Source organism: Dipodomys ordii, unplaced genomic scaffold (genome assembly GCF_000151885.1).
Source record: "Dipodomys ordii isolate 6190 unplaced genomic scaffold, Dord_2.0 Scaffold48, whole genome shotgun sequence".
Taxonomy (NCBI): Eukaryota; Metazoa; Chordata; class Mammalia; order Rodentia; family Heteromyidae; genus Dipodomys; species Dipodomys ordii.
Genome location: NW_012267264.1, coordinates 6,957,702 through 6,970,312, shown reverse-complemented (window position 1 = coordinate 6,970,312; position 12,611 = coordinate 6,957,702). Strand labels below are relative to the sequence as shown.

The 12,611-nt window shown below is 38.2% G+C and overlaps 1 protein-coding gene across 1 annotated transcript in view; it reads left to right on the top strand.

Annotated features, from left to right (window-relative positions):
* Positions 1-1,374: 1,374 nt before the first annotated feature.
* Kcnd2 (potassium channel, voltage gated Shal related subfamily D, member 2) overlaps positions 1,375-12,611 on the top strand; it is a 470,682-nt gene continuing 459,445 nt past the window's right edge. Inside the window, exon 1 of the mRNA XM_013019967.1 lies at positions 1,375-2,489. Within this exon, the coding sequence (XP_012875421.1) occupies positions 1,375-2,489 (1,115 nt within the window). The remainder of the gene's footprint in view (positions 2,490-12,611) is intronic.

The following is a 12,611-nucleotide window of genomic DNA, read 5'->3' as shown; positions in this document are numbered from 1 at the left end:
CCGGCCGCCCCACGACGCACCGCCCCGGCCGGCCGAGGGGCGCAGCGGCCGCGCAGTAAGTTGGCCAGGAGCGAGCGTGTGTGTCCTCGGTTCTCGCCTCCCCCGCACCTTTTGAACTTGTTGCTGCTGCTCGGGGGCTCCACTGCGCCTGGATTTTTTTTGGGGGGGGAGGGAGGTGAGGCAGAGGAGGAGGTGGGGACGGGGTAGGGGGGGGCACGGAGCGATGGGGGAAGGGGAAGAAGAGCTCGCTTGAGCTTTATTTATGCACCCTCGGCCCATCGGATCAGGCTGCTCCAGACCTGCAATCTCTTGTTCCTCTCGCTCGCTTTTTTCTTCCTTCCTTCCTTTTCCTCTCTTCTCTCTCTCCTCTCTTCTTTTCCTTTTCCGGGTGCACGGCGAGGAGAAAGTCTCTCTGCAACTCAGCCCCGGCGGCGCGCACTTCGCCAGGTAGGTACCGCGGGCCAGGCGCGTGGGGCGCCCAGACAGATGCTCTTGTCGCCAAGGCGGCGGCGGCGGCGGCCCGGGCGCCCAGCTGCTGGGCTCGGTGACAGTCACACTGCACCTGAGCTGAACTTGAGAAGAGAGTGAAGCGGCAAAGAGCAGAGAGAGAGAAAGAAAGAGAGAGAAAGAGAGGGGGCTTTTTTGACAAACACAGATGGTGTGCCGAGAGGGGCAGGAGGAGGATCTATATTAACGCCTCTCCACCACCGTGCCCGGGGACCCTCTTCTCCGTCTCTGCAAAGACCAGAGGGGTAGGGGCAGCGAGCACACTTCCTGCGACCTGGGGCAGCTGGCTTGCAGAAGCATCTGGGAAGCTACAACAGGTCTTTCCCTCCCCCACCCTCATCCCCCTTTGGAGACTCCTTTGGCGGGAAGGACTACATGGACTAGAGGTTTGGAAGAGCTAAATGGGAAGGTGAAAGTATTCCACGGGTGACCCCTGTTGGCTTTTATTTTGGGGGGAGGGTACTCTCCAAACTGACTCCATATATTCCCCAGACTGTGTGGTGAAGCTGTCAGAGACACCTGTCGCTGACCTGAAGTCACCTGTGTGCTTATTTGTGCCAGGAGGTGGCCTACTTCAAGTGCTGGCACAGACTTTGGGTTAGATTCTGTGGAGAGCAGTTGTTAGGACATTGCCATTTGCTTGCTTACTGTTGGTGGTGGTGGCTGTTCCCAATACCTGTCTGGGAAGGGCACTTGTTCTGAGAACTGAGACTTTGCCAGGCGCTCTCCGTTGGAAAAAGATTGAGAGCGACAAAGGCCCTTTCTAACACAGTGTTCCCGTGTGACCCGAGGAAGGGAGTCAGTTGCCTCCGGGATTGACCACTGGTAGAAACAACTTGGTCCTCGTGGCCTCCACGGCAAGGCGTCATGGCGGCCGGTGTGGCGGCATGGCTGCCCTTCGCCAGGGCAGCAGCCATCGGGTGGATGCCAGTGGCCTCGGGGCCCATGCCAGCTCCCCCGAGGCAGGAGAGGAAGAGGACTCAGGATGCGCTCATTGTGCTGAATGTGAGTGGCACCCGTTTCCAGACGTGGCAGGACACCCTGGAACGGTACCCAGACACCCTGCTGGGCAGCTCTGAGAGAGACTTTTTCTACCATCCCGAGACTCAACAATATTTTTTTGACCGGGATCCAGACATCTTCCGCCATATCCTGAATTTCTACCGTACGGGGAAGCTCCACTATCCCCGCCATGAATGCATCTCTGCTTACGACGAAGAATTGGCCTTCTTTGGCCTCATCCCAGAGATCATTGGGGACTGCTGTTACGAGGAGTACAAGGATCGCAGGCGGGAGAACGCTGAGCGCCTGCAGGACGATGCTGACACCGACACCACGGGGGAGAGTGCCCTGCCCACCATGACAGCGCGCCAGAGGGTCTGGCGGGCCTTTGAGAACCCCCACACCAGCACCATGGCTCTGGTGTTCTACTACGTGACAGGCTTCTTCATTGCTGTCTCAGTCATCGCCAACGTGGTAGAAACAGTTCCATGTGGCTCCAGCCCGGGCCACATTAAAGAACTCCCTTGTGGGGAGCGGTATGCGGTGGCCTTCTTCTGCTTGGATACGGCCTGTGTCATGATCTTCACGGTGGAGTACTTGCTTCGCCTGGCTGCAGCACCTAGTCGTTACCGCTTCGTGCGCAGCGTCATGAGCATCATCGACGTGGTGGCCATCCTGCCCTATTACATTGGGCTGGTGATGACGGACAATGAGGATGTCAGTGGGGCCTTTGTCACACTCCGAGTCTTTCGAGTCTTCAGGATCTTTAAGTTTTCCCGCCATTCCCAAGGCCTCCGCATCCTGGGCTACACGCTGAAGAGCTGTGCCTCTGAGTTGGGCTTCTTGCTCTTTTCACTCACCATGGCTATCATCATTTTCGCCACCGTGATGTTCTACGCAGAGAAGGGGTCTTCGGCCAGTAAGTTCACCAGCATTCCTGCAGCCTTTTGGTACACCATCGTCACCATGACGACACTAGGGTAGGTGCCATCAAGAAAAGTGGGGTGGGGGTTGGAGGTGGATGGTGGGGTTGCCTGTGGACTTCATCAATGTTACATGAAATTTTGGAGACGTTAACATTTTTTTTTCCTTCAAGGGATTTAGGAAAGTAGTAATTTTGACCTCTGAAATGGATCTGGCCTACAGATTGAGGTCCTAGGGGATTGTTGGCAAATAGGGATTAATGATGACTGAAAAGGACAAATACACAAAGAAGTTTTGAGAATTCCTCAAGATAGGGATTGTTAAAAACATATATTATGAGCACATAAAAATACAATGACAAAGTAAAGCAAAATGTATGTCCTAATAAGTATCCTAATTAACTATCTTCTCCATACAGTGAAATGTGTAGAAAGTGCTTTGACACATTAAAACTGAGTTCCCTACATAGAGTGTAGTATTAGTTTTCATATAATTCATGGCATGTATTTTTCTTCTGAGAATCTTAATTCTTAATTTACAACATTACATAAATAATATAGTTATTGTTAGATATCTATGTATATACACATAAATATTGATATCCGAAATTTTGTGTCTCAGCACATAATCATATATATGCACTGGAATTATGGCTGGTAAGTTATGTGTTTGGATATTAGTGCTGAAATTGATTGGCTCTACAAAATATAGTGGAATGGCATTTAGAACTCTAGATTCATAGTTACAAAGAAGCAGCACATAAGCTGTCATTCATGATTTTCTTATAAGCTGCAGATCTTATCAGGCAATGGGTCCAAGTGTAGCACAGTGGAAGATGGAAAAGTAGCTCATACCAATGCTCACCACAGCTGGGCTGCACTTTAGAATTTTTATCTTTATTTTCTCCTAGAATTCTCTCCTATATCCTTTTTTTGTTTGTATAAAGTTCTGTGAAGCCAGAGTATATTCTGAATTCAGTTGGTATTTAAAATGAACTTTTATGGAGAGCAGGAACTTTCTTTCGATGTTGGAGAAAGAAGGAAGGTGTATAGTGATTAACAATGCTAATGAAACTTCAGAAAACCAAAGCATTTTCCTGATTAGAAAAATTTAATAAAATAAAAATAGTGAGAGTATTTTATGCATTCTTAAATAAGCCAGACAGAAATTTGGGAGCCCTGTCTTCAGCTCCATGCTACTTTCCTGGCATAGGCAGTCAGCTCCCTAAGAATTTCATAATGGTTATAAGAAAAATGTTATCCCAATGGTTGCCTTTTAACTCCTATGTTTCTGGATAACTTAATTGATGTTGTAAAATGACATTATGGTTAAAGTCAGTTTAATTTTATTAGGCATATTGTATTGAATGGTATTTCTTATGTTGTCTGATGACCAACAAATGGGACACTGTTATGTGAGGAACTTTGGGATAAATTAAGATATGTTGGTAGAATAGAATACAATGCTTCTGGTGCTGATATAGCCTTATGTAGATCTATCTGTGGGCTTTTGAAAAGTGAACTGGTGAAATGCACACCGTTTTGTTGATATTTTCCTTAATACTATTGGCAACTTTAGGATGGTGATGAAGACCATGTAGATAGCATTAGCAGTGAGGTGCAAAGTCTTTATTAGAGGATTTTGTTTACTCTTTTTTGCATTGTCTCTGTGTCAGTTGAAATCAAGATTAAGGACAATTCAGTAGTGTGAGTAGCTGTGATTTTCATCATCTTACCAGTGAGGCATTTAATGTTACTTTCAGTCTTTAAGATTGAATTTAGGAATAATTACAATGAGGGTTGATGAATTGCTGAAAGTTCCAGATTTCAGAATTTGCTGCAGCTTTAGAGGATGAAGTATGAAGTATATACTTTTTGAAAATATTCAATAGTTTCAGCTAATGTCAAGATATGTCTGAGATATGATTAATCAAGAATTCTCCACTATTTCAGTGTTCTGATGCGGATGTTATTATTAACAATGCTACAGTTGATTAGTTATTGGCATTAGATATGAAAAGGTGATCAGATCATTAGATGTAAAGAGGTATTTTCAGGAGTATTAGCTTATATAAACAATGTTTACATGGATAGCTAGAACTTTGTCATTCAGACTTAGCAGAATCACCTGATAATTCTTAGGTTATTTTGGTCACTATCCAGTTGACTTTTTAATTGAAAGGATATATTGTTGTATCTCAAATCTATCATGTATTTAAGTAAAAATTATTTGCTTCCTGAAATATCAAATAGAAGTTTAACCTTTCAGTAAAATTAATACTGTAAAATACAGAAATAAAAAGTATTTAGAGTGGTTAAACAGTTCTTCTATTATCTTGTAATTTATTTATTTATTCATTCATTTACTCTTCTGGCCCCAGGGTGTTTGAACTCCAGGCTTCAGACTTGGTCTGCTTATACTCCACAGCTTGAACCATGCTGCCGGCTTGGGTTTTTTTCCTGGTTATTTTACATGGAGTCTGCTAGACTTTTCTGTCCTAATTGGCTTCAAGCCATGAACCTCTGGATCTCATCCTCCTAAATATCTAGGAGTGCAGGTGTGAAACACCAGCCTTGACTTCTATTTCTTCCTTTGAGCATATTTATTGACTTACACAGGTTCCTGATTTCCCTTTTGCCCCTGACCTCTAGTTTTCCCTCAATAATGTCAGTTCTAATTATTGCCTGAAACTGTTGTGATAGGAAAAGAATCAGGAATTACCCTTTTGTCCTAAACTTCTTTAAAAGATTACAGACAGTTTGTATTTTTCACTCAGATGATGATATTTATGTGTTGCTACATTTAGGAAATTTCTAAATGTCCAAGAATAAAAATAATTTTTGCGGGCTGGGAAGGTGGTTCAGTGGTAGAGTGCTTGCCTTGCATGCATGAGGCCCTGGGTTCCATTCCTCAGCATCACATAAGCAGAAAAAGCCAGAAGTGGCACTGTGGCTCAGGTGGTAGGGCTCTACCCTTGAGCTGAAGAGCTCAGGGACAGCTCCCAGACCTAGAGTTCAAGTCCTGTGGGAGTTGTCCCTGAGCTCTTCAACTCAAGGGTAGAGCTCTACCACTTGAGCCACAGTGCCATTTCTGATTTTCTGAATGGTTTATTGGAAATAAAAGTTTTATGTACTTTTCATGCCTGGCTGGCTTTGAATTATGATCCTCAGATATCAGCCTCCTGAGTAGCTAGGATTATAGGCATGAGTCACTGGTACCCAGCTCAAAATAATTTTTACTGTGTAAAAATTTATTTAGTAGAGCAAAACATTGGCTTATCATTTTATTTCATTCTCATGACTTTGGAGTTAGAAGTGAGTTCAGGTAGCATACTAAATATTTTGAGGAGTTATTACTGTGTTACATAATGCTAGTATTGTTGGCCATGATTACTAACCATATTTAAAGTTTCTTATATATCATATTGTTCATGGAATAAAACTGAAGAATTCACAAATGTTATTTGTATGGTTTATAATATCTTTAACTTTAAAATGTTATTTTTTTCAGTTTTCAATGTGGGAATGAAAGATGCCATGTGGCATTTATACAATAAAGTTTAGATTTAAAATGAAGTTTTGTGATGTCTATCTACATAAGTCATTTTATTATTTTGAGTAGATTTTAGAAAACAAAGTCTATTTTCTCTATCTTAAATAAGTAGGATTTCTTTTATATTACATGTAACTTGTTACAGGTATGTATTTCATAAAACCCTCAGGAATTAGCTTTCTCAATTTTAATGAACTGGTGAATTATGATTTTTAAGAAATGAAATGTGGGGACTGTGAATGTAATTCTGTGTACAGGAGACCATGAGTTCATTCCCCAGCACAAAACTAAGCCAAACAGAAATGAAAAATTAATTTTCACAGCAGTTTTTCAAACATGGTGTCACTGCAAAACAATAGTGTTTGATCACTAGCCTTGAGCAAAAATGGTCCCAGTGCCAGTGGCTCACACCTGTAATCCTAGCTACTCAGGATGCTGAAATCTGAAGATTATGGTTCGAAGCTATCAGGGGCAGAAAAGGTCTGTGAAACTCTTATCTCCAATAAACTACTCAGAATAAGCTGGAAGTGGCACTGTGGCTTAAGTGATAAAATGCTAGCCTTGAACACAAAAAGGCTCAGGGACAGAGCAGAGGCCCTGAGTTCAAGTCCCAGGACTAGTAAAACAAACAAAAGGAACTTTTAAATTTTCTTAAATTTATAAACCATTATTTAGAGACTTTTAATATACCCAGCTTAATATTAAATGTCTTAATTCTGTTGTAGAGATTATTTGAATTAGAAATAATGTTTGATTAGGCATTCTAAAACAATATGTTTATTCTCCTAGCACATAAATCTTAAAACTTTAGCATGCATTTGATTACAGACAGGAGTATGTCAGAAGGAAATAATTTGTGTTTTCTATACAGAGTAGAATATACTCTAGAAAGGGGACAGTTTGTTTATTCAGAGGGTTTGTTCTGTTAGGCTGATCTTTTCTTTTTTTCAGTTTCCTTTTAGACTAACAATTGGCTTGAACTTATTTTATTTTGACAGTCAAATCATTAATTCTGATCTTTCCTCCTCGTGATGTTCCTCTTTAAGCATGATTACTGAAGTAAAAAATTTCTAACTCCCTGATTATGCAATTTTAAGTGGAAAAACCTGAGCAGTTATTTAAATTTTATCATTTTATATAGGCAAAATTTTGTGTCTGACCCATAGTTAGGTGACTAAAATGGCAATTCTTTTTGAAATTTCATTTGTTTGCTTATTTGTTTCTGAAGATTGTCATACTCTAGCAATGTGTGCAATTATCTAGGGTTGTTTTTGATTTTAGAGAGATAGGTAATGGAATAAGTTCACTATTCCACTGAATACTGTGCATTTCTCTCCTAGGTCTGTACTTTGCTACTTACCTTTCACCTTCCTCAATACCACTGCTTGCTTTTTATTTATATTACATAGTAAAAGTGGGCTTTACTTTAAATATAGCCAATCATCTTCATAGAATCTGGTATGAAACTTTCAGCCATTTGGGGGGAAAGCATTTAGTGACATTTGGCCTGATACAAAAGAAACTAAATCAATTACTTAGATTATAAGAAAAGAACTGGCCTATGAGTAGCAGAAAATGTACAATTTGACCAATCATTCATTGGAAGAATAAAATAGTGAAAAAAAATCATTGGAAAAGAAAGTCTTATTTTCCTCCTTAGAATTATAATTACACATTCATTGTTTCCTTCTCACCACTCTTACAATGTTCTCTAAGCATGCATAGATAGAAAGATAATAGATAGATAGATAGATAGATAGATATGCTAATGTGAGAACAATGCATATGTGTATATATATGTGTATATATATATATGTATATACATATATGCATACAGCTTTAGCAGCTGTATTTGGGAGTGTAGGAAATAGTCTTGTATTGCCAAGAAACCCAATAGTGAAAGACCACCTCTTTGTTTCTGTTTACTTTGTGCAGCTCTTTGTGGTAATAGATTCCACTTAAATATTTTCACTTTTTAGTTCTTCCCTCTGAGAACTACCCTTTGCATTGGCCTTCTCCATGAAGCTGACTCACTCTCCCAATATTACACCATGTTTAGATGGAATTATCTTTGACACTGGTAAAATGCTATTTTATGTATAACTGATAGTTTTAGTTCTTGCCTTCCTAATTAGATTGGCATGCTTTTGAGATTGAGTGTATGTATATCTCTTTTTTAAATTTTATTGTAAAGATGCTCTAAGAGTTACATGAGTAAGATAAGAAGCTTACTATCCCTTCCCTCCCCACCTCCCATTTCCCTCAACCCCCCTGTAAAGTTGTGAAGTTCATTTCCAATATGCTGTCTTGTGGGTATCATTGTTGCAATGGGTCATCCTGTGTCCTTCTTCCAGCATTTTGTTATTCCCCTTTCCCTCCTCAAGTTAGACAAATGCATATACCAGATGCAGGGTACCAAAATTAAGTACAGTGACAATAGGGAATATACTATAGGGGGAAGAACATGCAAAGGAAACAAAAAAATCATAGTACACTAAAAAACAACAACAAAGAAAGGCCTCTAGTGTCCATATCTTGGGGTTCATTTCACTTAACATCATCTTTTATGGTCATATGTACATAGCTTTTGAGCTTTTCTGCTCATCTAATACAATCATCCTAGATGTATACTAATTATTGCAAATAAGGGAAATCATTTGTGACCTAATGCCTGGCCTATTGCTTGAATATAGGAAATGATTTTGTGTTCATGTGTTAATGGTCATTGAGTGTGATGATTCTACACATCAAGGAGGGAACCTTATCCATGAACCTGAGGACTCACAATTAGCAATAATCTGTTCATTTTATCAAACTCTTACCTTTGCTCAATGCCCAAAGTAATTAAATTTATTCTTTCAAGCATTTCCTTCTAAGGTACTGCTATCTTCCCTTATTTTTTTTCTATTTTGACTAGGAAGGACTATAGGAATACTTCACATTTTTAACCATAACTAGTTCATTTGCAATGGTTAGAATGAGTGTTTGCCAGAGCTAGTTTTCTTAAATTGTTTGTTTTCTTGTGATGACGAGGTAAATTTTAAATACCTCTGGGAAGCATGAAGAGACTTCATAAAATAGGTCAATTAGCAAAGCAATAGATTGCCTTCAAGCTCATTTAAATATGAGGAGCTCCAGGAGACCTCAGATCAAGAATTACCTTGATGACACTTTATCACTACAAAGATGTTCTATCTCTTATCTGGAGCACACATAACATGTTTTGCTTTATCCAATTTATGCATAAAAATAGTGGAATGTACTGTCTTATAAATGTCACATATGTGTCGTTGTTGGAAAGAAGTCCACATTGTAAAGGATTAAAAGGTAGATTATAAAGTGTAAACGTGAATATAGGTACATACTCTAGCATGCTGTAACCTATTTTGCCTTGGGAATTTTGACAAGTCTTATGTAATATAAATCTGAATCACAGAAAGTGTGGTGGGGGGAGTGCTGAACGAATTATCACAAGTTAATAGTGAGAAAAAATAACATTGAAAGAGTAGGATGGTAGTTGAAATGATGTCAAATCAGATGGGAAGGTTTTGTTCTGAAAACAGAAGGTCTTGCTTTTTTTTTCTTCTGTTGTGTGGACTTAATTCACCCATCTCCCTCATTTTCTTCACTTTTAAGAGTTCCAGTAATAATTCTTTTGGAAATCCAAAGTAATACCAGTAGTTGTACTCTCAGAAGAAATAAATGTGCTGTACATTTTCAGTTCATATTGACAGACTTTTGTGGGTCACTTAGTATTTGTCATTAACACAGCAATGGATATAGAGTCAACCACTTAATATCAAGAAGCATGCATAACTAGAACTAGAATCCACAGAAAATTAAACAAAGATATAGTAGAGTAGCAGTGTGTGATAAGCACTGTGAAAGAAATAGATCTGGGACAGAAGTCTGCTTTCCCAACGGGATGACATTTGAGCTGCTGGCAAATGCAGAAGATGGAACAAGTCTGAGACTATCTGACAAAGAGCTTTACAGCAGGACAGAAAAGTAGTGAGTATTATGTATATACCATATATGAAATGGTTGAGGTCAGGGGGATTTTCATATTTTAGAGTTATGGTCATGTATAATGAGATCACTTGGGTAGGCAAACCAAATGTAGACATGAAATTTCCTTTATGTTGCATTATACTAAACCTTCCTGCATTTGATATTTTTACTGTGACTTGTTAATTGTGGTGAGAGGTGGAATTTTTCATAATGGCTCTGGGAAGGTTACAGAGCGAGGAACATTTTGGATTTTAAAATTAGGGATAGTTAATATTTACAAAGATCTTAAAGTAGTAGAACTCCATACTTGAAACAAGTAGATTGAAAGGGCTGAGGAACCAATGGACTCTTAAGGGTGTTTGGGGAGAGATGAATTATAGACCACAGAGAAGACACCTGTGTTTTACAGTAGTTTTGATAGTAGATATGATTCTGAGGCTTGAATGCAAACTTTTGTGAAGGTACTACCCAGTTCATTACTCAAATGTAGAAAAAAGTTAAGTTGTTGGTAATCTTAGATTGAGATGTTCCTGAACACCATTGAATGCTCCACATGGAGCCTTGTACTGAATATTAGCAGTAAAATACCAGCACCAGTGGCTTATGACTCTAATCCTAGCTGCTTAGGAGGCCAAAACCTGAGGATCATGACTCAGTCAGCCCAGACAAGCAAATCTGAGAGATTCAGATAACTAATAAAAAGCCTGAAGTGGAGTTTGGCACAAGCATTAAGGTATCAGTCTTGAGCTAAAAAAACTAAGTGAGAGTATGAGGCGCTAAATTTAAGCCACAATACTGACCCAAAGGAAAAAATAGCAATAATCTAGTAGTTAACACAAATTTAGATTTAAAAGCAAAAAAAAAAAAGAGTTGGAAAAGCAAGACATAGCATGATAAGATACCATTACAGTTTTAAAATGAGCACAAATGCTAAAATATTTTTCAAAAATTTAAATGACAGATTTAAAACTACCTTCTTTTTTGTACAAATTTTCACTTTTAATTAGATTTGCTGTTTTTACCTTCACTTAAAATTATTTATAAGATTGCCTAAAAATAAGTATTTTATAATAGTATATAAATAACTTGTTTCTAACTCATTAAAGCTAGTTGAAATGAAAAAGTGAATATTTAACTGAAAAGAAAATGAGTAGTGTTCAGTAGATATGGAATTACAAGGGAAAATGACAGGATCACATTAAAATTTTGAATATAGATTTCAAGATTAACTGCTGTCAATTCTAATATTAGTGCTTGAGAATATCACATTCATTTTGAATCTATTTAAAGGTTTTCCATTCCCCCTTTTTAACTCACTTTGCAGTAGATACATATCTTCTCCAGGTATTTTGTTATTGTTATGAATTTGAAAGAGAAAATGACTTACCTGTCTTGAAATCTGTGAACACTGCCATGTGTATTTTTCATTACAAATCAATTGGGAATATGTTTATAGCAGATGTATGATGAAAACTTGTACAGTTTTAAAAAAGCATTTGATTAAGAAACACCATGTTGGAGATTTAAACATAATCACAAATGGATAATTGAACAGACTTGGAATTAGAAGACAATAATTGAAGTCATATCACATACACACTGGCATTAATTTTTTATTGCACATATATATGACATGATACATTATGGAGTGTATCACACACATATACTCTTATATACTTGAAAGTAAGGGAATTGAGTGTGGCATCTTACTTTGGACTACTGTTTCCATGAAAACAGCTTCTCTTCATGTAATACTACATCCTGCCTAGAAGTTGTATACAGAATTCTAAAAGGAAAACAAATTTCAAAAGGAATTGCTTCTATTACAAAAAAGGCTTAGTTATAGACACCAAAAAGAATGTTATTTCTAATTCTTCATAATTAGCCTCACAATTTTGATCATGTTTTCGATAAAAGGCATTTGTTTCAAAAATAATTATGAATTTCGACTTGACATGTTAAGCTGTTGTCTTTGTTTTTTAATGTAACATTCCTGCTTTGCATCAAAATTACATGGATTTGATGCAATATGTTAGAAGATTACACACTATTGTACTCTAATAAAAAAGGATGCAATTTAGAAAGTGGCTATCAAATCTTTCTAACCAGAAAACATCTCAAGGTTGACGTGGTTCTAGCATACTGATAACTAAAAAGTCTATTGATATTCCAAAGAGCTTTACCATTTTCTTGAAAATTATCCAAGTACTTCATAGTCACCTAATTCAATGACAAGGTTATCTTATAAAAATATAAAAGGCAGGCTTTTTTCGTTTTTTCAGGTAGCAAATGTTCACAATATGTTCCAAAATATTTTAAGTCAAACTTGGAGTAAAGTAAGAAATCATTTGACAGACTATTCAATTTTTCTAAACTTCTGTTTTTTCATTATTTCTCACAGTCTTCAGTGCCCAATTCCTAGAGCTATAAATGTTGCTATAAATATTACTGAAACATGTGAATATTGATGTATATTTTGGAAATGCAACATATATACAGAAGTACAAACACACAGACATATGAATGGTTTTTGCTTGTGGATATGTCTGTATATACCATTCTTCACATTTTTCTGTGAAAAGCCCAAATAAGCTATTGATGATGATACTTCCAGG